We start from the raw sequence: 24,812 nt of genomic DNA, 5'->3' as shown, positions 1-24,812 counted from the left end.
GCCTCCACGCCCGATAAACCCCCGAGTCCTAGGGGTTCCATCTACTGCAGCTCTCTGGAATCTTTCCCCTTCTCTCCGTTGGCTCTTGTCACGTCTTGTCAACATATTCCCTCAAATGACTCCGACCACCTACATTGTGCCAGGCACTGGACTAGCCCTTAAGTCTATAGCGATGAGCAACAGGTAGACAGGTAATGCCTTGAAGGAATTTGCATTTTAGGACTCCACGAGGCCAACACACCCAAAGCCATTTTCTTCACACTGCAAAAATGCTCCTGCCACATGGTATTACGGCGTGTCCTCACAGGTTGCATAAACCCCTGGATGAGCATCTTATCAACGGACTGCATCTGTCTCGCTCAGTTCTCTGAATCCAGAAACCGGCGCCGCCAGCAGGATTTCACGTGCTGAGAGGGAAGTACAGCACAGTCGCTCCTTTGTCGTGTTTTCTCTCTGCTGACACTTTTGCTTCAGGGAGAACTTGCACACGTTACAATAAACACTCAGGCCACAAAAATACATTTAAACCACTGAAAATGAAGGAATCAGACCGAGTGAAATGTTTCCACCATCTGGGAAGATAACACCCCAAGGGCCAAGGCCTAAGAAAACTTCCAAGCACGTCACCCGGGCCCGAGGGGCCGCAGGTAGGCGGATTCCGTACCAATTAGAAAGTGTTATGATTGGCACACCCTGTGAAACTCTACAATTGCAGTTTAATGGAAATGTTGGCTGTCATCCCCAGAGAACTTTTCAAGGAATCACAAGACTTGAGGAGTAGAGGCAGCGGAGGGGAAGTTTTTGTCCATATTGAACCCAGATCAGGTGGTAACAGGAGCATTTTTGCAGGTGCCCCGCGCTTCATCCGGCGCCCCTCCCCCACAGGTCCGTCACTCCTGGGCCTTGAAGGAGCAGCACCGAGCAGGGTTCGAATGACAGCTCTCAGCCCTGCTGGGAGGTGGGACAAAGCTGACAAGGGACAGGGGTGGAATGCCAAATGCTTCAGGGTTCAATGGTACAGCCCGCCCCATAGACTCCAGGGGAGGGAACACAGTGCTGTGTGAATCAAAGAGCAGACTTATTCCCAGTTTTGTTAAAAGAAGAACATCTGTCTGTTCTCAAGGGGTGGGTGAAGCAAACAGCTTTTCAGGTTCAGGGAGCCTCTGGAACTGTTTCCTGAATGTTTGGGGTCTGGCCTTGCTGCACACGCTTTGCCCCTGAGTGTTTTTCCCTTAATTTTTAGTCCCAAGTGTATTTTACGGTAAATTGATCCCACATGCTTCTGATTGATTTACACTGAATTCATCAGACCGTGTTTGCAAAGAGGGCCCTGAGGCCCAAGGAGCTCTCGGAGCCGGCTTTGTGAGTCCCTGTGTCTTTCTGCTTAGGAGCAGGAAGCCACATTCTGACATGGACAAACAAAACACAAGCCCTTGAGTCTGGGCCCAAATGTGGCACCTCTGAAACCAACGGGACCTGAGGTCACCAAAAGAAAGCTTCCCTCCCCTCTCTTACAGAAGTTCAAGGAAACCTTACCCGTGCACCGTGTGGCGCCTGAGTGCATAACCCGGAGCTGCTCTGTGCGGAGCTCACACCGACCCAGCACCCCTAACTCCAAGCCCAGTCCTGAAGCCTTGCTCCACCCCCCGTACAAGGGGAGGCCAGGCTCGGAGCCACCAGCTGATCTTTGCTCAGCAGGGAGCTAAACACAGCCCCTGTGCTGGCACGTCCCTAGGAAATTGTCCTTTCTCTTCTGAGGTGTGGAATGGGGCATTCTGAGCCATGTGTTGTTAGTGTTATTGTTAACATCACTTGAACCTGCTGAAGGAGCACAATGGGAAATGGTTTGGATGTGATTAGTTTTAGAGGAAAATATAACCACAGCAAAGCTAGGTGTGCAAAGTGGGTATGAGAAGTGCTGAGTAAGGAAGCCAAACATGTTATTCCTTCCATTGAAGAACCAGCTATTAAGAATCTACAAAACCCTGAGTTGGCTGGTGTGGCTCAGAGGATTGAGCACCAACCTGCGAACCAGAAGGGTCACCAGTTCAATTATCAGCCCTGGGTTGTGGGCCAGGTCCCCAGTAGGGAATACTTCAGAGGCAACTGCACATTGAGGTTTCTCTCTCTCTCTTTCTCCCTCCCTTCCCCTCTCTAAAAATAAATAAATAGAATCTTAAAACAAACAAACAAACCTACAAAACCCTCAACCCTAAGAATCCAGGGCACAGTTCCTGGCCCATAGTAGGTTTTTAATAAATATATCCCAACAGATGTATCCTGCAGAAGCAACGTCGGCCATCAGGGAGTGTACCTCCTCCTTCTGAAGCCTCGGGTCAACTTCTGGGATTGGACACAAAGGCCCACCTGTTCTCTGATCCGTGCCTTGCACTGCTGACCCTTTGCCCTGCCTGGGGTTCTGACACTCAAAGGGAATCCAGTGGACTTGATCAGGAAAAGGATGAGGAATCCTACATGCAACCAAAGAAGATGTAGATGGCGAGGCGGCCAGGACTTGGGCCACATTTGTCTCCCTCTCTTTATAGTGTTTATAACCATGTGTTCTCAGCGTCCACTGTTTATTCGAGTTTTAAAAATTCCTGGTGCCTGGGCCCTACCTATGACCAACTCAGTCAGCAGCTCTGAGTCATGGCCAGGAAATCAGTTATGTCTTAAAAGCCCCACTTGCCCCCCTCTCTGCAGTCAAGGTGGAGGACCACTGACGGAAAGTGACTTCAGTAGACTCCTACTCTGGAAAAGTCCTTGGAAATAATTCATGCAACAGAGAAGTTGAGAGTTTTCTAATAGAATGAGGTAGGATTCGGGATGGAGACTTCTCTGTAACTTCTCCATCCCCATTGCTGCCCCCGCCCCCCGCCGCCCCTCCGCTCCCCATCACGTGCCTGAGTCACGAAGGTCGAGGTCTCCGGAGAGCTTTTCAAGCCAGTACGCAACCAGCAGGCTGAAGGAGAGCGAGAGCCAGCCGCAAGTGCTGAATCACCTGTGATGTCAAAATGAACCAAACGCAAAATCTCTTCAAATATTTAATCAGTTTGGAGACCTCTGCCTTCCAACCCAGTTGGGTAAAAATTCCAAAGAAAGCGTGATGAAGGGGTCCTCGAAGAAAACATTGGGCTAAAATGGAGAGGAGACTGGGCTTGGGAAGACAGAATGTAACATGTGCCTGAAGGCCTTTTGAAGGAATTCTACCACTTGTTATTTTTTTTTAAAAAACAAACTCAATATGAACAACAACAACAACAACAACAAAAGGATTAAATAGTTTTACAAATTTCAGGAGAACTAAAACTCCTTTTATGGCTGAAAATATCAGACACGGTTTTGAAATAGACTCTTTAAAAACCCTTAGATCCTGCAGTGGTTTCTTTCCATAGCCTTCTCTGTACATACAAGAAGCAACCTAGCTACATACAGCATCCCCGTGAGCTCTTTGGGCCTTTGCGAAGCAGCAATCAGCAAGAGAGGGAGGAGGCGTGGAGGAGGTGGGGGGACGCTGTTCACAGTCTTTGAACACGGACTCAGACCCCAGCAAACCTAATCTATTTTCTTTGAAAACTAGGAAGATAAACTGAAGGGCTCGAAAAATCACCGTCGATCTCAGGTCAGGGAGCCAATGATAATACTTTTCGATAACTGCACTGTGGACACACGGGCCGACACGCCCTTCAGAACGACAGGTCTGCGATAATACAGGCGGGGTCAGGGCAGCGGGCTGTCTCCGTGGGAAACGTTCAGCAGGAAAGGCGTTAACGTCTGTCTCGCTCTCCTTCTCCCTCTCGTCTCTTCTCCTGTCCCTTGGCGCTGTGGAGAGGCAGTGACGGGGGCTCCGGCCCTGGGCTCTCAGAACGGGTACTGCGACACGTGTATCCGCAGCCGGATCACGGAACTGCCTCTGAAGTTGATGACGGTGTTCACAGTGATCATTTCCAAGTCCAGCTGTATGTCCCGGGGCCCTTTGATGGGGCGTGTCATCACCAGAGTGGCGCTGATGGGGCCCGTTTGCTGTGGACAGAACCAGGGACACTTGTTAGGGAAGATCTGACTGACCTAAGGGCCGAGGGTGAGCTTGACGCCGGAAGCCGTCCACCGACAGCAGAGAAGGTGCGGAAAGCAGAAGCTGTCCGTCGGGACACGTGGCCTCTCGCACGATCCCCATAGCAGAGGCCTGGGTGATCTGGCCACAGCCCACCCCCGCTGCTTTGATCAGGGTGCTCCCACTTGCCACTGTGGCCACACTGGCACCGCCTTGGTGCCACTCCCTCCCCGGCTTTGCCCACGCTCCACCTGGCTCTATCCCGCTAACTCTTCAGGTCTCACCTGGAAACATCCCTTCCTCAGAGGAGCCTTCCCTCCCCCCACCCCCAGACCTTGTGCCATTGCACCTGTTGTTCTGCATAGAATGGAAAGTATTCATTACTATGTATCATCATCTGCATTATTTACTTGGTCCACGTCCAATGTTGAGGTCCCCACAAGACCGTGGGCTCTGTGGAGCTAGGGTCGGGGTTAGGTCTGTCACAACGAATCCCGTAAACACCGCTGTGGTGCCTGGCACACAGGTGTTCAGTAAATCTATCTTGAATGCAAGAACAAATAATTGATGAAACTGAGTGACCTGAAGCTGTCACTTCACCTCTTGGGGCTCCAGCTTAACAATCAGGGTTTGTGACAGCTCAGTGGTTTCTAGGTAAACAGCCTCCAAAGCACCTCGGGCTGTTTTTGGACTAACAATGCCAGGGGGCGAGTCCAAGGTTCTAAGCCTCGGAGGCTTTTCGATGGTGCCTGGGGCAACTGAAGTCTGTTGCCGTGTCTCCAGGCAGCTGCAGCCCCTGCTGAGGCTCTCATCTAGACGCTGTGGTCACCTCCGGCTTTGCCATTCTGTGACCCTGTCCCGTGGCCCTAATGGTTTAATGTGACTTTTTCTTCACTGAATCTTTTTCCAAAAGTTCTGAGGTGCGAGGGACAGCAGACTGCCACCAAGGGAGCACCCACCATGTGGGAGGCACTCTTCCGGCCATTTGTGTATGTGTACTTATTTAATTTTCATGAAAACCCAGAAAGGTCTTGCTACTCCACTGTTGTCCCTGGACCAGCGGCATCGACATCACCAGGGAGCTTGTTAGAAATGCAGGGTCCCAGGCCCCACCTGAGACCTACTAAGCCAGAATCTGTGGCTGAACACAACCCTCAGAGGATTTATGGGCACATCAACAACTGAGAAGTGCTCATCTAAAAGCACAGATCCTGCCCCGGCCGGGTGGCTCAGTTGGTTGGAACATTGTCCCGTACACCAAAAGACTGTGGGTTCGATTCCCGGTCAGGGCACATGCCTAGGTGGCAGGTTCGATTCCCTGTGGGGGGGCCATACAGAAGGCTGCTGATGGGTGTTTCTCACATCAGTGTTGCTCTCTCCCCCTTCCTCTGTCTCTAAAATCAATGAACATAACTTCAGGTGAGGATTAATAATAATAAGTAAAAATTAAAAATAAATAAATAAAAGCACAGACCTTGGTTGCCATATTAAAAGTGTCTCATTATTTCCCCATTTTGTAAATAAGCACACTGAGGCCCAGTGAGGTTAAGCAATTACTTAGGGTCACCCAACTAGTGAAGGACAGGGCCAAGGGATTTCATTCAGGTGCTTCTACCGGACCCCAAACCCCAGGCCTATTTCACTGCACAGTTAGCAGAAGCAGCTGATGGGTTTACTTGTTCTCCCCAGCCCTGCCCTTAAGGAGAGATGCTCGGGGCTCAGTGAAATGGCCAGGCTGTGGGTCCCTGGAGAGGACACAGCATGAGGGACCAAGAGTATGCTGGACAATTGCTTCCTACAAGCTGCAGAGCCCCATACTGTGCCCAGAAACAAACAGCCTCGGCAAAATCAAGAAACTTGGCCACATCTGGTGTTTTGTCTGTCTCTCTGAAGGGAGGGCTCCCTATAAAGCTATAGACATCCCTGAGAGCTCCACAGGCACGTCAAGGGTGGGGCTGGCAGACAGGTGCCAGCAGGGCACTAAGACCTCCACTGTCCAATGACACAATTTCCTCTTGGCGTCAGCTCTCTCTGTTCACGTCAGTATCAACACAACCAGCACCTGCTCATGCAGAGGATCCTGGACTTCCTTGTCAACTCTTGCAAAACCGGGGAGCCCCAGGCCAGGGCTTCAGAGGGCACAGCCACACAGGGAAATACTCACGGCTTTTACATATATAAATATCCCACCGGCTTTCCCCATTTACATAAACAAAGACCAAGGGCTGAGAACCCTGAGCTGTCGGTAGCCCTCTGGAGGGAGAGCTGCAGAGCCTGGAGTGGGGATGGAACAACTGGAAACTTCCAAGTTGTTTCTTTGGACTTTCCTAGGAAAAGTCTTCAGAACGTGAGAAGAGCATTGCCTCTCCCATTGGGAAGTCACTTTAGAGGTCAGTGAGTCCAATCTTCACCAGGCTCTGCTCAGCAGAGGCCTGCGCGAGGCCTGCCCGCCGCACAAGGGAGGGCTCAAGCGCCAGCCAGGACTCCTGAGGACAGCCGCCGGCACTGCTCACGAGGCTTTTAGGGCACAGTCAGGACAGTCATGTAGCAGGCCCCCTGGGGCCCCCAGTCACTGGTGCACTTGGGGGTCATCGGCACAAATCCTGCCGGTGGTGGTGGAGGTGGAGGCGGGCAGAGGTGCTGGTGCTGGTGGCAGCGACGGTGCCGGTGGTGGAGGCGGGGGTGGGGGGAGGGTTGACACCAGGCATTTGACTCCGACTTTTTCATACATCTCTTATTTGATCCTCATAACCCTGCGATGCTAGTAGGTTAAGTGCGCTCATTAAGGTCACAAAACGAGCACACGGCGCTAGAGCGTCTGACACTAAAAATCATGCTCTGACCGCTGTGCTCTAGGACAAGGTCTTGGCGCCTCTTAATTTCCTGATATCCCGCAGCAATTCCTCTACTTGAGAGTCCCCACTTTGCACTGTAGATGTGTGTTGTCCCTCCCGCCCTTCCTTCCAGTGTGGGTCCCTCAAGGGCAGAGGCTATGTTCTCGAACTCTCATGCCTACCCAAAGCCACATACGTGGTGGTGCTGAATTACCGTGGGTGAAGGTAGAAGGAGTAAGTGACCGACTGTCCACAGAGCTGACCACGGTGGGAGTGGGTGTCAGACAGCCCACGGACGCACGTCTTCTTGGCCCTGCTCCCCCGTGCTGGGGATCGTTCTGGATCAGCATGCGGGGCAGCGCTGCCTGACGTGTGGCAAGCAGCCAGGCCGTGGCAAGTCAGCTTCCCCGGGCCCTGCCACCTGACCCACTGGTGCCATGGGCTAAACACACCTTGGCACAGTCTGAACCCCCTGCCTGTGCTTCCTCTTCGTTCCAGTTGTGTCCCTGCATCATTGGCCAGAGCCAACCGCCAGTCCTCTGTCTAGGGCTCAGAACGGGACAGATTGCCACCAGGGCTTGTGAAAGGGGATGTGTGCATGCATGTGTGTGCGGGGTGTGTGTGTGCATGTGGGAACGGATGCATGTGTGCACACATGGGTGTGTGTATGCATCTGCACAAGCGGGTGTGCGTGTGACAGGTATGTATTTGCACATGCATGCATGCCTGTGAGTGTGTGCATGTGTGTGGGGTTTGCCTGCTGGGTGAGGTGAAGTTCTTCCCAAGTGCTTGTAACATAATCAGTGACCCTCAGGGAGGGAGAGGCTGAGTGGCCATCGAGCCCCACCTCCCACGTGAAACTCCTGTCCCTTGGGCAGCGCTGCCAACTCCTCCAGGGCCCCGGGGCGCACAGCCCCCTAACAGCAGCAACAGCAGCGGCAACGGAAACAACCCTATCAGTGCAGTAACAGCGAATGCTTATTGAATACTTTCTATTGTTACTAGATGTTAAAGTAGACTTTTCTTGTTTCCTCATCTGCTGAGACCCCAAAACTAGAAGAATGAGTAAAAGTACTCCACCTCCTAAAGAGAACTGTAAGTGTAAGTCTAGGTTTTCTGTGGCCGGACTGCCTGGGCTTGAACCCCGCGCTGGTGCCTGCCGGCTGAGGGCTTGGGCACTGGGCTTGGCCTCTCTGTGCTTCGGGGCTCTCGTCGGTGAACCGGGCTGGCCAGCAGGCCCTAAAGGTGGCGTTGGGGTGAAGACGAAAGGAGTGATGTACAGAAGAGCCTTGGCACAGCACCTGCGCCCGCCAGCGCGGTGGAGGGTTTGCGCAGCGTCTATGTTTTACAGGACTTGGAAAGCCGCGGCCCCAAGCCAGATCCGTTTCCCTCCCTCTGTGACCATCTCCAGCCTATAAACGTGTATTAAATCCATGTGCCGGCCCCCAACTGAAGCAAGAGAGGGTTTCAAGGGAACCGTTCAGAGAGGCGGGTCCCCTGACATTTCAGGATGCAGGGGGCGGCACCCACCTCTCTCCTGGAGAAGTGCAGAGCCCCGGAGCTGCCTCGCACCCAGCGAAGTGCAGCAGCTGCAGGGACCCGGCTGCCGGTGTCCCGAAGGCCCGCGCAGAAGGTCCGCCGGCCCCCAGAAAGCCTGTGCGGAACGGAGCGCCAGCAAGAAGGGCGAGAGGTGCAGGGTGGCAAGTGGCCGACCAGAGGCCCTGTCGCCCACACCGGGGAACGGTCAGTGCTCAGCTCTCAAGGAAACCTCCCAAACCCCCAGTGAGAGCAGGAGCCTGTGGGGCCCTGCCCCAGAAGCAGGAGCATCGCCTGCTGACCGGGGCCGCGATCCAGAGCGCGCCCCCGCCGCCCCTTCCGCCCTCCGCACCCCCGCCCCTGGAGGAGGAGTCGGAGGCAGCGCCAGTCAGGGGGGCAGGGGGAGACGACAGGGCGCAGAGGCCACGCCCCCTCCAGAACCAAGGCCCTCGCAGCCGAGCGGGGGAGCAGGAGGCCGTGCGCCCTGAATGAGTGACCGAGAGGTCGAAGTTCCCACGTCAACCAGCTCGGGCTTCTCCTGTGAGAGGACGAGACGAGTCGGCAGCAACTGAAGGCGCCTGTGCCCCCAACGGGATTAACCTGAGGTGCGGCCAAGGGCGCCCGGGCTCCAGGCCGCAGGGCGAGGGAAAGCTATCGAATGTTTCCCCCTTGCCCAATCCCAGCTGCTTGATAAAAAGTCACTCTGTGTCCCGGGCTCCGCGCAAGGACATGATCTCATCTAATCCGAAAGTAAATACTGACATCATTATCCGGTCCACACAGGAGGAAGAGGAAGCTGAGGCTGGAGGGGTTAGGTGACCTGGCCAAAGTCACGCGGTCCGCCAAGCGCAGACCACAGACACGGCAGGGCGGCCTCGCTCCGGAGCCCACAGGACAATGGCTGTGCTGTGGCTTTTGGATGGATCTGTATTTTCTCTTTCTTCTACCATAAATATGTAAAAATAAAATCATGTAAAAAAAAATTTTCAAAAAATTTTAAAGAGAACGGCTGTGTGTGGCCCCCTGAGGGAGACGCTGCAACTCAGGGCAGCTTGGACGTGGGGCGGCCCTGCCTCGCCTGCCCCTTCCTCCCACGCCCTCGGCTCCTCACAGGCTCCCCGCCCCGAGCCCGCCCCGCACCCCAGGTGCCGCCATGGGCCCGTCCCAGCCAGGAGCCGCCCGCCCATCTTTAAGTCCCTGCAGCCACTCTCAGAGCAGACACTACGTCCCCGCACGCCCTCGCCATCCTGACGTCCTCCTCTGAATAAACACTAAGGAATCAGGGCCTTTCTCAGTGTTCTCAGAGAAGGTGCGAGCTACATGCAGCTCAGCTTTGGGAGTTTCAAGGGTCCCCTGGTGGCCGTGACAATCCAGGCAGCAGGGGAAGCTTCCAGGAAGGAGCCGTCCCGCCTGTCCATTCCACGTGTAGGATAAGCCACTTCCCGCACCGTCCTGCGGTACCTCTTACAAGTCAGCCACACGGGCCATTCGGGGATTTTAGTGGGTGGGATCCTGTGAGCAAAATCTTGCCTTCCCGAGGCGGCCTTCTGCGGGTCTGCTGTTTTGCTGGTGGGGGAGGGGGCGGGAATGGAGGCAGGCGGTATCAGCGAGGGTATTTTAAGTCTTCAGGAGAGGCCTGCTGTGTCCGCACAGATGAGAGGCCGGATCGCTGAACGTCAGCGGGGCAGGCTCCTGCTCCCACGGGCGGCAGGCCCGCAGCAGCTCACAGATGTGGGTTTCTGCCGGACAGCTGCTGCTCATGGGCTCGGGAAAAGGACAGACATAAACACAGCTCCATCCTTTTCATCTTGCAGAAGCCCCTTTGTCCTCCACTCTTTCCACCTCCTTCCAAAGCCCTTGAGCCTGCTACACTGGTCTACAGATGTTGGCTCCGCAGGCCATGTTATCCCACGTGACCCGGCCCTGTTAGGATCTTGCCAAAAACATATTAGTGAGGACACAGGCCTGATGCCAGCACCCGTGACCTTTTCTATTCTGTCCTAACCTCTCTTTCTGAGACCTCCCTGTTTTTAGACAGTCCCATCCCCAGAGGCAAGACTGGAACATTCTGCCAGGAGTTGGGAGAGGAGGTGTAGAGAGCTCAGATATTTGCTCCTTTTGCAGGCTCTGGGACCATCTGCCATAACGATGGATCAACTTTCACAGCCTCTCTTTCTGGGTATCGCTCCCCACAGTGACTTGGGGTAGGGAGGGGGGCCTCCTGCCGTCATTGTTAGAAATGCAGATTCCTGGGTAATGCCCCCACCAAAGATATCAGGTCCTACGTTCTGGAACCTGTAATTGTCACATAAAAAAGAAAAGGCAATTTTGCAGGTGTGACTAAATTAAGGGTCTTGACACTGAGAGATTATCCTGGATTAGCTGGGTAGGCCCTAAATCCAATCACAAGTGTCCTTATAAGAGGCAGAAGGAGCTTTGATGCACACACAGAGGAGGCCGCCATCTGACCAAGGAGGCAGAGACTGGCATGATGCGGTCACAAGCTAAGCAATGCTGGCAGCCCTTGGAAGCTGAGGGGGAGAGGAACAGATCCTTGCCTAGAGCCTCCGGAGGGAGGGCGGCCCTGCCAACGTGCAGATGCTGACTACAGCTCGGTGGGAGGGGTGGCCGGCTTTTGGCTTCCAGAGCTGAGTGGGAGCAAACTTCTGCTGTCTTAGGCCACCATGGTTTTGGCAATTTCTTACAGCAGCCATAGGAAACTGACATACCAGGCCTCAGCCACCATATTCTGAATTATTCTGGATAATTCAGATCATTCCAGACTCTCTGGATCTGAAGCTCTGGAATCTACTTTTTGGACCAGTGCCCAGATTCACACTGAAATGCGAAAAACATCTGGCTTAGATGTCAAAGAGGCGTCATCGCCCTGACCGGCGTGGCTCAGTGGGTTGGGCGTTGTCCCACAAGGTGAAGGGTCACCAGTTTGATTCCCGGTCTGAACACATGCCTCGGTTGGGGGTGTACGATCGATGGTTCTCTCCCTCTCTTTCTCCCTCCCTTCCCCTTTCTCTTTAAATAAGTAAGTTAAAATCTTTTTTGTTTTAAAAATGGTGTCATCACACCAGAAATTATGGGAGATTAAGGCCAGTGATATAAATGGTACAGTATTACATGCATGGAATTCACAAACAAGCAAATACATCTTAGGGTACGTGTTCTAAAATTTTTACGGATGTGGTTAAGTTCATTCTTTTCAATCACACTTGCAACAATGATAGACATGCTCTATATCTGAGCTAGTACTGCAGCCACGTGCAGCTACTGAGCACTTGAGATATGGCTAGTGCCAAAGAACCTAATTTATCATTTCATTTAATTTCAATCAGCTTAAACTTAAAGAGCCCCAAGTACTACCATGTCGAACAATGCAGGCAGAGCCCACTTCTGTGAGATGTGCCTTTGCGTTCACTGCAATGTACGTCCCACGAGGACAAGGGTTTGGGGATGTTTCATAAACTGCTATATTCTCAGTTTCCAGTTGTACGTAGTAGGTACTTGACAAATATTTGTCAAATGAGTGGACCGATAAAAGCCTATGTAAATGCCTCTCCCACAGAATTGGAGGAGGAAAGAGGCAGGAGATGAGGAAGCTCACAGAGGGGAAGCAGCTTTCCCAAGGCCACACAGAAAGTGACAGGAACCAGAACCTGAAGTCCTAGCTCCCTCCACTCTTCTCTTCACACCTGCCCCTCCTAGCTGCACTCTGACCTGCTTCCAGAAGCGCGCGCCAGGCTAGACAACACAATGCGTCCCCGGAGAGAGCGACCGCCGCCCGCCAACCCCTCTTACCCGCATATAGAATTCTCTGCCCTCGTTCCCAGACTTGATCTGGAAAATGTAGTAAGCCCCAGGGTAGCGTGTCGTCGCTTGCATTTGGAAGATGTCAGCAGGAACAGAGCGTCCTGACACCACGTCCATGTCCCGGAACAAGATGGTGAAGGGCTGGTCTCTGCAGCCAGGATTCTCGGTGGCACACAAGCAGTGGCTGTTGAGAAGGGAGAGGGCGTGAGAACGTGGAAAACCCTCTCTGGACGCTGGCTGTACCTACTTCTTCCTTTACCACACTGCGAAGGCGGCTGCCCCGTGGCTGCCGTGCACATGCTGTAACTCTAGACCCTCTCCGTGCCTGGCTCTCCCTTAGACACTGTCCAGCATGTAAGGGAGCTCTCTGTTTCCTAGAGAATGGCTTGTGCCGGCCAAGCAGACATTCCTGTTACTAGAGTGTAAACCTCAGACGCCTGGCTTTCAGAGTCCTGGGACATCCTCCACACACCTCACGTTTGTCATGTATTTAGTCAGTAAAATACGCCGCCGAGGCACTGCCCTTCACATCACCTGCCATACATGCTCATTAAAAAATTCTATTTCTTATTTCTATAAAGAAAAAAAAGGAAATTTTCAGAGTGAAAAGTTCCATTAGATTGACTGGTCTTTGGTAGTCCTTTATGTTCCCTGTCACATTTAGCCTAGTCTGTGTGCAACATAATTTAATCTTTTCATTTGATAAACAAGAGCTCAGAATTCACTCTGTATAAGACATGACATCAAGAACTTCCAGGAAAGATGGCGGCATAGGTAAACATAGCTCACCTCCTTGTACAACCACATCAAAATTGCAACTAAAATATAGAACAATCATCACTCAGAACCATCAGAAATCGAGTTGAATGGAAGACTGACAACTATGAAATTAAAAAAACCACATCTATCCAGACTGGTAGGAGGGGCATCCAGACATCCGTGGTGGATAAAAATTCCAGAGGGACATCTCAGGCACGAGGAGCCCCAGCCCCACGCCAGGCCTCCCAGCCCAGGGCTCCAGGGATACATCCTCATACCTCTGGCTACCATACCAACAGGGATGGAGTCAGTGGAAGAAACTTCTGGATTCCCAAGCAGTTCCCCTTAAAGAACCCACACAAGGACTCACTCAGACTCACTCCCTCTGAACTCCAGCACCACGGTAGCAGCTTGAAAGGCACCAGTGTTATACAGGGAGAAAGTGAAGTGTCTGGCATCAAGGTGAGAGCTGGGGGACGGCTTTCTCACAGACAGAAAAGCAGGCAGAGGCCACTGTCCCCGTCTAATGCTCCCCCACAGAGCCACAGAGCTGACAGGCAGGTGCCATATCTGAGACTCCATCAACCTGGTTACCACTGTTTGCCCCGCCCTGGAAATCCCCTGAGACTCCGCTGTCCCCCATCCCCTGCGCCCCCCCCCGCCCCCCCGCAACTTACAGGCCCACCAAAGCTGTTAAAAATGACATTTCCATATGAATGGCTGTTCTTGGCTCATGCTTCACAACTTCCTAAATTCTATTAAATAAGCAACAGCTGGTCTCAGTGAGCTCCCAGCCCCCATACCCCTTGCTAAGTGGCCCCAGGCCCGGCACTGGCAGCAGCCAGCCTAGATTCACAGCTTTGCTTTGCCTGGGAATCTCCAAGCCCAGCACAAGTAGCAGCCATCTCAGATTGCCCTATAGCACAGACAGGGTAGCCCTGGGCAGAACACAGGTGGGGCTAGCCTTGGCCTGCACCATCCAGGAAACCTCAGGGCCAGTGCACCCAGTGGACAGGTATAGACCATGTCAGAGCACCACCACCCTGCCCCTGCACAGCTGATCCTCCGTGGAGGGCAAAGGTTGGTGGTCAGTGGTCACAGTCAGTCCTTGCAACTGACTAGCTTGGGTAAATCCCTCCCATTGACCTGCCCACAGCAACCAAGGCTCACCTACAAGAGGAGGGGGAACTCAGCCCACTCAAAGGGTGCACCTCGAGTACCCAGCTTGGGTGATAAGGGAGGCTCTGCCTCTGGACCCTACAGTCCATGCTACCATGACAAGGAGACAAAGCAGCCAAAATGAGGAGGCAAAGAAACATGGCCCAAATGAAAGAGCAGAACAAAACCCCAGAAAAAGAACTAAGCAAAATGCAGATAAGAAGCAATCTATCAGATGCAGAGTTCAAAACACTGGTTATAGGGATGCTCAAGGAACTTAGTGAGAACCTCAACAGCATTAAAAAGATCCAGTCAGAAGCAAAGGATACACTAATTGAAATGAAGAACAATTTACAGGGAAATAACAGTAGACTGTATGAAGCCGAGAATCAAATCAATGACTTAGAACATGAGGAAGCAAAAAACAACCAATCAGAACAATAAGAAGAAAAAAGGAATCCGAAGAAAAAAAGAATCCAAAAAAAATGAAGACAGTGTAAGCAGCCTCTCAGATAACTTCAAGCATTCCAACATTTGCATCACAGGGGTGCCAGAAGGACAAGAGTCAGTGCAAGAAATTGAAAATCTATTTGAAAAAATAATGAGAGAAAACTTCTCTAATTTGGTGAAGGAAATAGACCTGCAAGTCCAGGAAGCACAGAGAGTCCCAAATAAGATGGATGCAAAGAGGCCCACTCCAAGACACATCATAATTAAAATGCCAAAGGTTAAAGATAAAGAGAGAATCTTAAAAGCAGCAAGAGAAAAGCAGTTAGTTACCTGCAGGGGAATTCCCGTAAGATTGCCAGCTGATTTCTCAAAAGAAACTTTGCAGACTAGAAGAGATTGGCAAGAAATATTTAAAGTCATGAAAAGCAGGGACCTACAGCCAAGATTGTTCTACTCAGCAAAGCTCTCGTTTAGAATTGAAGGGCAGATAAAGAGCTTCCCAGACAAGAAAAAACTAAAGGAGTTCATCATCACCACACCATTATTACATGAAATGTTAAAGGGACATACTTAAGAAAAAGAAGATAAAAACTATGAACAATAAAATGACAATAAATACATATCTATCAACAATTGAATCTAAAAACCAAACTAAACAAACAAGAGCAGAGACAGAATCATGGATACAGAGAGGGTTTTGATGGTCGCCCGATGGGAGGGGGTGTGGGGGGATGGTGAAGGGGGGGTTAAGAAGTACAAATAGGTGGTCACAGACTAGCCATGGGGATGTAAAGTATGGTGTAGGGAATGGAGTAGCCAAAGAACTTATACCCATGGCCCATGGACATGAACAGTGGTAGGTAAATTGCCTGAGGGAGTTGGGGTGCTGGGTGGAAGGGGCAAAGGGCAAAAAATTGGGACAATTGTAATAGCAGAATCAATAAAATATAATTTAAAAAAAGAGAATGTTAAGACACTTTGTAATTGTAATGATAGATAAGATCCTGTCCTCAAATAGTTTTACCTTCTAATAAGGGAAATAAATCAGAGACACAAATATGTCTAATATAAAGCAGCGAATCTGAAGCTCTAGGGAGAGCATTGCCACATATAGAATCGCTGAGTCCTATTGAACACCTGTAACAGACACGCCTTAACTGAGCCCTAACCACCTTGCACCTCTCACCTCATCTCTGAGGCTCCCCCTGGGGGTCGGCGTTCAGGGCACGCTGGGGACATCTGCGGACACATGCCGTGGTGGCCAGGGTGAGAGTCAGCCTTGTCACGTGTCTGCCACCTTCCCCTAACTCCCAATCTGTTGAATATCTTCAAAACCTATTGGTCCTACTTCCAAAATATTGTCCCAATTCAACCCCGCCTGTCTGACCATCCCCACTGCCACTGCACTGTCTCTTTGTCTCACTGGACCCCTGGGATGGTCTCCTCATGGGTCTCCCTCTCCAACCCATTACATAGCAGCCAGAACGCCCTTTGTCAAACATAAATCAGACCACGTCTCGACCGTGCTCCAAGACTCCACAGTCGCCACCTACTGCGACTTGAAGAGAAACAGAACACCCACTGTAACCTCTGAGACCCCGTGGGCTCTGGCCTCTGTCAACTCTCTGACCTGCCCTCAAGTCACCGTCCACTCATTCACCAGGCTGGAGCAACTCGGGTCCCTTCTATTCCCCGAAGACATCCAGGTTGTGCCTTGTAGCTACAAGGTTGCGCCTGGTAGCCTTTGTACCTGCTGTCCCCTCTGCTCTTCCACTCTCTGCTATGTTAACCTCCGCTCACCTTCCCGTTCCAGCCCCAGTGTCATTTCCTCAGAAGGGCTTCCAAGTCCCCAACCTAGACCAGGTCCAACCTCATCTTTGGTTTCGTGAATTTCTGTTCTCCCTGCTCATAGCACCTATCACAGCCTACGGTTGTGTGTTCATTTGTGACAGTACATTTAGTGTCTTTCTCCTCCACTGCCACGGGAGCAGGACCCTCAGCACCTGGCGCAGTGTCTGGCACATCACCGGAGCTTGGCTAACACGTACATGAATGTATAAGAGAATTTTTAAAGCTTTGTTTTTAAATCGCCAAGTCAAATGTCCCTCGTACCAAATGGTCACATTAAAATGTCACATGTCACATAAAGAATGGTTTCCTAGAAGCTGTGGGGAGGATGGAGTGATGGCTCGCAGCTGAAGAGGATCACAAACAGCTGGGGGAGGTGGCACGGAGCGGAGATCTGAAAGATGGGACAGATCTATGGGGCAATGAAAGCAATGCCTTCCAGAGGCAGGAGATACGCGCGTGAACGCCAGGAGGCTGGACATTCCGGGGCGTGGGTAAAGGTGAGAGCGTGTGCTGTTCAGGCTGGCAGGGGTACGGGACACCTGGACAAGGAAGTGGCCTGGAAGGGATGGCTGGAGTCACTGAGCATTTTCAGCGGTGTGCCAGGGACCTCACCAGTAACTGGAGCTCAGTGCTTCCAGTCGAACCGGTCAACGTCCTGGCCACAGACCCAGCCTGGAGAAACCCAGAGAGAACTGGAACGGAAGTGGCAGGAGCAGCCCAAAATGCTGCTCTGCCACAAAGGGCCCTGGAGCCAGAAGTCAAAGAACCCTGTACTGGGGGGCCACTCAGAAGCAGGGCTCTCAGCAAAAAGTGGCCGCGTCTCTAAAGGGCCTGCCTGTCCCTGCTTTGTCTTTTTTTGTTAGTTTCTACCAGAAGGGGAAACAGGCTGGTAAGCCACCAGTTCCTCTTGGGTGCTGCATTCCTAGAGGACGCCATGGGCATGCGCAATTCCTCCCAGGGCTCAGTGTAGTAAATGGGCCACCCGTAGAGAGCAGGGCAGAAGACGCACTTGTGTGTGTGAAGGTGTGCGCACGCGCATGTGAGAGGAGCTGAGATGGCTAAACTGGGCTAAGAGAAGGAAAAGGCCCTCCTGGTGGACCACACTCAGAAAAACACTGTCCTGGTGCTTGTACTTTGCAGAGGCTGTCTTCACTTTAATTTTACCCTCGGTTCTAATGTTTGTCATCTGTTGATTTAATAAAACATCAAACATTATGACACCGGAAACAATCGAAGCAAGCTAAGTACCCTGGAGCACTGGGAACTTTCTGAGAGCTCCTCCTGCTTCTTGCCGCTCCTGGCAGAGTCCAGGGAGACTGGCGGCCACTGTTTCACCTGGGCGCTTATCGGAAAGCCGGGTTCCTGTGCCACCCACTGGACCAGACTCTGACAAGGCGGTCAGGTGGTCCCTGTGCACAGGGCGGCTGGAAGCCCAGCTCTGAGAAGACTCTGTGTGTCCAGAACAAAGTGGTCAAAGAGAAAGGTGTGTGAACTGGGCCTCCCTGCTTGGCAGCCCTGGCGGGGTGTCCTGCCTGCGGCCCATGGGCCTCATGCAGCCCAGCATGGCTGTGAATGTGGCCCAACACAAAACTGTAAATTTACTTAAAACATTATGAGATTTTTTTGTGATTATGTGTCACAATGAATTTAATGTGTGGCCCACAACAACACTTCTTCTTCCAGTGTGGCCCAGAGATGCCAAAAGGTTGGGCAGCCCTGGAGAATCTTCACACAGCTCTCGTGTGAGTGGGGCAGTGAGTGAGAACCGTGTGGCGGGGGGGCGGGACGCGCAGTAGGCCAGGCCTCCAACACCCTGGCAGGTGCGCCCTCCTTTCCACCACGCGGGCAGCCTCCTGACCAGGCCCTTCACCCACATTCCCGTTTCCCACAGGGAAGCCATGACTTACTTATCGCTGATCTGAATGTAAGGCTCCTCGCAGCGGATGGGATCAATGCACTTGAACCCCCCTTGCAAATTGTAGCAAGTCTGACTCAGGGTGCACGTGTGGTTCCTGTGCTCGCACTCGTTGATGTCTGAAAAGCAGGGTAGACGAGAGGCTGAGGCAGGACAGGGCTTCGCAGGCTCTGGCCCCGGGCCCGGTGTGCGGGGGTCGGGGTGAGGGCTGCCCGCGTCTCACTGCAGAGCTGCACTTTCCAACATGGCAGCCGCGGGCCCCCCGTGGCTACTGAGCCCTCAGAAGGTGGCTAGTCCGAACCAAGACATGCAGTCAGTGGAAAACACGCACCAGATTTGACAACTTACTACAGGGGAAGGTCAACTATCTATTAATAATTTTTATATTGAGTACATGTTAGAATAATATTTTGGCTATATTGCATTAAAACATAGAGTCTTAAAATTAATTTTACCTGACTCTTGTTACTCTTTTAATGTGACTACTAGGAAAATCTAAATTGTACAGTGTCCAGCAGAAATAACACCTGCGTGAGTGTGGTTGGTAGGGTGACAATATGGGTGTAAATCATTTATAGCTTTAATTTGAACATTTCACCTAAAATGTCATATGGTGTGCTTAAGTGTACTATTGTTCTGTTATGGAATTACATGCTTATGATTTTGTAATAAAAGATTTTGTAATAAAGAAGGGGCATTATTTGTGCTGGGCTCTGTATCTGTGGCTCAGCTTTGTAGCTTGTATTATATTTCTATTGCTTGGCACCGCTGTGGAGAATGCTCGCGTGGTGCTGGGGTCCGGGTGTTCCAGGAGGCCAAAAGCGGGTAAGTCGCTCAGCTACTGGCCTCCCTGACTGGCTCCGGCGGGTGGAGCGCGCAGCTGGAGGTTGGGCCAAGTCGAAGTCCGAACAAGACCCGCCCCTTGCACAGCCTGGGGTCCTGAGCCTTTGGGGGACAGAGCAGTCAGCTGTGGGAGGTCTCCCTGGCACCCAGTCTCCAGGAAGTCAGTAGAAAAAGAATGACCAGGGGGCCCTCCAGGGGCCGTGAGAAAGCCTGGGCCCTGGCTGGTCAGGCCGCGGAAGGCCCTGGTGAGGGCAGGAGCAGCCCTCGGAGGGGCCGCAGCAAACTGCCTGCCGAGGCGGGGCCCGCCCTGACAGGAAGCCACGTCTCTCCACAGAGTTCATTCACAGAAGTGAGAGTGCTCATGTCCTTTCTGGGGCCAGAGGATGAATCATGGGGCAGGAAGGCACCGGCCCAGGCACCCTGCCCAGAACATGCCACTCGGAGAGCCACCGACACTCACTCATGCTCTCCCCCCCGTCACCGTCCCAAAGCTGCACAGGGTCCCCCAGGTGACGGCGTCTGGAGCCCGCCCTGCCTTCCATCTCCCTCACCCGGGCCCCTCTGGACGGCCTTACCCTGGCAGCTTCGGCTGTCATCCAGCAGGATGTAGCCGGGGGGGCAGGAGCAGACGTATGAGCCGGGCTGGTTCACACACTCGTGTTGGCAGAGGAACTCGGAGAAGCTGCACTCATCCATGTCTAGGGGAGACACATTACGCCTGCTGTTTATCATCACAGGCCACTTGGAGATGGGAGCTTAGGGGCCAGCTACTCCAGCTTCCATGCCCTCCTGACACACATGACAGCTTTCCTGCTAAGAAGTCGCCAATTCACTTCTTGAATACTTCTGATGATGGGGAGCTCACTATCTATCAAGGAAGCCCATTGATACTTGGACAGCCCTAATCGTTAGAAAACTACTTCCTACAGGGAGGTAAAGCCTATCTCCACTGGGCTTCCCACACCCTCTGCCTCTGGCTCTGCTACCTTACCTAGTCATTGCTGATTCATTTTGCGCTGTGGGTGAACCTGCTCCCTGAGTCTGGAGGTGAGATTTGTTTGCCTGCTGCAGTTTTCTGGTTACAGAGCTCTTCCCCAGGACCCAAAAATCATTCACTGGTCCTGATCTTCTGAAAGGGCAACTTCACCAAACGTCCCAAGTTGAAAAACAGTTATTATTCCTAAAATCACAACTAAAAGGGACATATCCAGAAGGCCAGTAGGGGTCTATTATATTTGGGTTGGCCAGAAGATTCATTTAGTTCTTTCTGTACGATGGCTCTAGTAGCACTTAGTTGTCTTGAAATTCATTCAAAACAATTTTGTTAGATTGTATTGTGACTGCTGTCATATCAGTGTGCATTTAAAAAAAACTTATCAAGATTGGTGAATTTTTGTGCAGCCATTTTAATATTGAAGATGAAAGAAAATAGCACGTTTGGCATGTTATGCTTCACTATTTCAAGAAAGGTAAAAAAACAACTGAAATGCAAAAAAAAAAAAAAAAAAGCTTTGTGTAGTGTATGGAGAAGGTGCTATGACTGATTGAACGTGTCAAAAGTGGTTTTCGAAGTTTCTTGGTACTATTGACATTCTGGCCAAATAGTTCTTTGCTGTGGGGCTGTCTTATGCATTGCAAGATGTTTTCAGCACCCCTGGCCTCTGCCCACTAGAAGCCAATAGCGGGAGACCGTGCCGACACTCAAAATGTCCCAATCAATAAAGTTATCGGTGAAAATGAAAACTGTGTCTTTTATTTTATAGGAAAACCAAACAGACTTTTTGGCCAATCCAGCATTAAATTTCATTACATCCAAAAACCTCTTTGAATGAGAAAACTCTAGAGTGCTCTAGGGTGGGCGGCATACCGTCCCTCGGGGGCCTGCCTGCCGCAGGAGCTCCCCGGGACCTGGGAACCTGGCACGGGGCCACTGTCCCGCTGCAGAGGTAGGATGCGATGGGCAGCCTCTGCGGCAGTTGTTGCAGAAGCAGGCGTCACAGGAAAGCCAACTCTTTATCACACTCAGAGTTTGGCAACACAGCCCCCACTTGAGGCTCATTCAATAAACATGCCAAAGAAAACATGTTTTTATTTCATTTGTCGTTTCCCGAAAACTTGCTTTCACTAGTTTCCCCATGTGACATGTCCTCGGATTGCTCTAACAGCCCACTGATGGCTGGGATCACCCAGGGTGGGTGTCAGCGAAGGAGGAGCCTTCTCCACCATCGAGGACTCTGGGTTATATGCCCAACGCCTCTCGCGTCCAAGAAGGAAAAACTCCTTCTGGGCTCTCTGGGGATCTTCAGGAGGTGGGTCATAAGCCAGCGGAGCTGGGCTGCTGATTTGAAGGTTAAAGCACACACACAGTGAGGTCTGCTTCTGCTGTGCCCCCTCTAGCACCTCCTCCTGCAACCTAGGGAGTCCATGTCTCTGGCCCCAGCCCATCAGAACAAAGAGTATCCTACTAGATTACATGTGCAGCTCATGTTTGTAGTTCACATTATATTTCTATTGTTTGGCACTGCTATGGAGAATTCTTGCTTGGTGTTGGGGTCAGGCAGGTCCCAGGAAGCTGAAAATGGGTCAGTTTGTAGACTCTGCTCATGCCTTCAGTAGGAGCAGTAGTAATCCCTGGCCCCTCCCGAGACTTGCTAGGTACCAAGCCCGAGTTAAATGCTCTACCTGCCCCATCTGATTTAACTCTCATTCCAGCCCTATGAAGGAGGTGCTATTAGGAGCCACATGTTACAGAGAAGAAACTGCGGCTCACGGAGGTTCGGGAAATTCTTGATTCACAGATAATGAGGGACCAGTAAAGCTGGGATTTGAACCCAGCCAGCCTCCAGGCCCTGCACTGATCAACACAGCGCTATAACATCTCCCTGGGCCAGACATACGCAGGACTTAAAACGGGTGAATTTGGGGAGTCCTGAGGTTAGAGGAGCTGCCCTGAGCAGGGCGTGCTCCTGTCCAGACAGAGATGGGGGCACCCAGCCCCAGCTCCCACGGGGCAGGAAGGGGTCCTAAGAGACACTCTCAGTTTATCTTAGGGTCTGCAACTCCCAGGCCAAAGAGCTGAAATATTAGGTTGGCCAAAAAGTTTGTTTAGTTTTTTTTCCATATGACAGCTCTTGTAGTGCTTAGTTGTCTTAAACTTCATTTGAAACAATTTTGTCAGATTGTATTGTGACAGCTGTCATATCAGTGTGCATTTTAAAAAAAATACCAAAATTGCTAGATTTTTTTTGCAGCCATTTTAATATTCTTCCATGAAGATGGAGGAAGATACGCAACATTTTCGGTATATTATGCTTTATTATTTCAAGAAAGGTAAACACGCAACTGAAATGTTAAAAAAAGATTTGTACAGTGTGTAGAGAAGGTGCTGTGACTGACTGAACATGTCCAAAGTGGTTTGCAAAGTTTCTTGGTACTACTGACATTTTGGCCAAATAATTCTTTGCTGTGGGGCTGTCTTATGCATTGGAAGATGTTTAGCAGCGTCCCTGGCCTCTTCCCACTAGAAGCCAATAGCGGGAGATAGACGACATGCTCAAAATATCCAAATAAAGTTACTGATGAAAATGAAAAATGTATCTTTTATTTTACGGAAAAGACTAAGCAGATTTTTGGCCAATCCATTATAATACAAGCCCAGTTTCAGGCAGGGAGCACATGTGGGCCATTTTCATTCATCCACGTGGGAACCCACCACAGTTTTGGGGATCAGCTTGGCTTCACAAATCCCTGAGGGACAGGGGGACATGGCTAGGAAGGGTCCGGCGCCACACGGAGGAGCCACGCCAGCTGTGATAACACTGGGGGTAGCATTTCCTGGGGAAAATGACCAGCAGAGGAAGGGGCTGAGAAGGGAGGAACAGGAAACAAACTCTCTTGTCACGCTGCTGTGCAAGGCCAGCCCCGAAGCCCTGCGTCCAGGGGTCAAAGTCCCTCTGCGTCTGAGGAGGGTGGGCCTTGGGGCGAACATGGAGAAGCCGGCCACTTTAGGGGAAGGGAGCCAACTGAAAGTCCTTGCCAGCCCACCAAGGATGTAAAGGTTGCTTGGAAAGCTAAAGGTCTCTTCCACCTACGCTTGGAGAAAGTACGTGAACCTGTAACGACACTCAGGTACACCAACCTACTTTACCTTTGTGACTGCTCTACGAGGGTGCGCGTCTGTTTTTAACGGATGAGAAAACTGAGCCTTAGGCAGTGACCTGGCCTGGGAAAGCACAAAACGGCAGGGCCAAAACTGGAACTCTGGCTCCGGAGTCCCCCCACCACACTGCCTCTGCGGGGTCAGTAACCCCAGGGGTGTGCAGGGAATTTTGGAGAAACAAATGGCCCTCCTTCTCCCTAATGCTAAACTTTCTGCCCATTCGCTCCTTAGCCCGGGCTCCCCGAGGAGTGCCGGACGGGGAGCTGAAGTCTAGGAAGAAAGTAGCTTTTCATGCCTGGGCGTATTGTATTTCGGTTTCTGGGACTGACACTGAATCGGTGTAAGACTCCCTGTCACTGCTCGCTGGCTGCTCTGGCTTCCCTGGCCCCCGGGAGAGGCGCTCATTTGTTTCCGAGGCCCTGTCCCCAGAACACCGCAGTCCTCAGGGGAGCTCTCTCAGGGTCCCATTCATGGCTGCGTTAGTTCCTGTTACAGTGAGACCCGGCATTAGGGGACTTTCCTTTCGGCAGGACAAAAGGATTTTCTCACCCGACGGCATGGCCCACTTATTTTGAAAAATACAATGAAGCCTTATTAATTTGGACTGTGCTCATTTACAACCAACTGGTGATCATGCCAAAAGTGGATGGGTTGGAGCTCAATTCAACATTTAAAAAAAAAAACAACAAGAGGGGAAAAAGGAAGAATAAAAAATAAAAGCACTATACATGGCTCTGCGTAGGATGCTAATAAATATGAGTAAGAGGCTGTCCCTATTTTTAAGGAGTTGACAAGTTTCTTATTACATGAGTTAATAAGAAAATTGTAACAGAATTCACATCTAACATAGGCAGAGAGTCAGCTTCTTGGGCTTAGAAGAAATTTATAAAAGGTCAACTGAGACATCACATCTATGTTCTCATAACAAATTAAGATTTCATTTACTCACTATTCAATCCTCCACTCCTTGATTTGAAACCTGCTTATATTGCATGTTCGTCACGTGCCAGGCCTGGAGCTGAGCACGGACTATTTGTAGAGATTTTAGAAGGTCACCAAGTGTTTGCGCTTACACACATGGCCTCGTTCATTCCTCACACCCCCCTCCCAGCCATACCCTACGAGACGTGCTCCTTCTCCTGGGTCCCTGTCCTCTGTCCGCACACTCTGCACTGTTCCCAGGACTTGAGTCAGTGCTGGGTGAGGACAGAGAACTCAAACCAACTGGGTGACTTATTTCCTTCTTCACCCCCCCTCAGACCCTGAAAAGTAGCTCCAGTGGTTTTTGCATTTGGCCTCAAATGACAAGGAAGGCAGGACTCCACTCCACCTTTCAAGAAGTGACTCATCTCTGTTTTGTGTGGTTGTGACCCCACTGCACCAGGAAATGTCCCAAACTGGAGGTGGTTCTGGTAAACGAGAGGAAACACC

General features: G+C 51.4%; 1 protein-coding gene across 3 annotated transcripts in view; it reads right to left on the bottom strand.

The window, feature by feature from the left end:
* Positions 1 to 3,067: 3,067 nt before the first annotated feature.
* The window catches only part of FBLN5 (fibulin 5), a 74,429-nt gene continuing 52,684 nt past the window's right edge, over positions 3,068 to 24,812 (bottom strand). For all 3 annotated transcript variants that reach the window (XM_054567129.1, XM_054567127.1, XM_054567130.1), the window contains 4 exons: positions 19,798 to 19,920; positions 18,372 to 18,498; positions 12,235 to 12,430; positions 3,068 to 4,023 (listed from right to left, as the gene is read on the bottom strand). In XM_054567129.1, the coding sequence (XP_054423104.1) occupies positions 3,862 to 4,023; positions 12,235 to 12,430; positions 18,372 to 18,498; positions 19,798 to 19,920 (608 nt within the window). In that variant the 3' untranslated portion in view covers positions 3,068 to 3,861. The remainder of the gene's footprint in view (positions 4,024 to 12,234; positions 12,431 to 18,371; positions 18,499 to 19,797; positions 19,921 to 24,812) is intronic.

Source organism: Pteronotus mesoamericanus, unplaced genomic scaffold, assembly GCF_021234165.1.
Source record: "Pteronotus mesoamericanus isolate MK-2021 breed Mesoamerican mustached bat unplaced genomic scaffold, CSHL_Meso_final contig_182, whole genome shotgun sequence".
Classification (NCBI taxonomy): Eukaryota; Metazoa; Chordata; class Mammalia; order Chiroptera; family Mormoopidae; genus Pteronotus; species Pteronotus mesoamericanus.
Note: the sequence above shows the minus strand (reverse complement) of the source record. Positions and strands in the feature narration are given on the sequence as shown.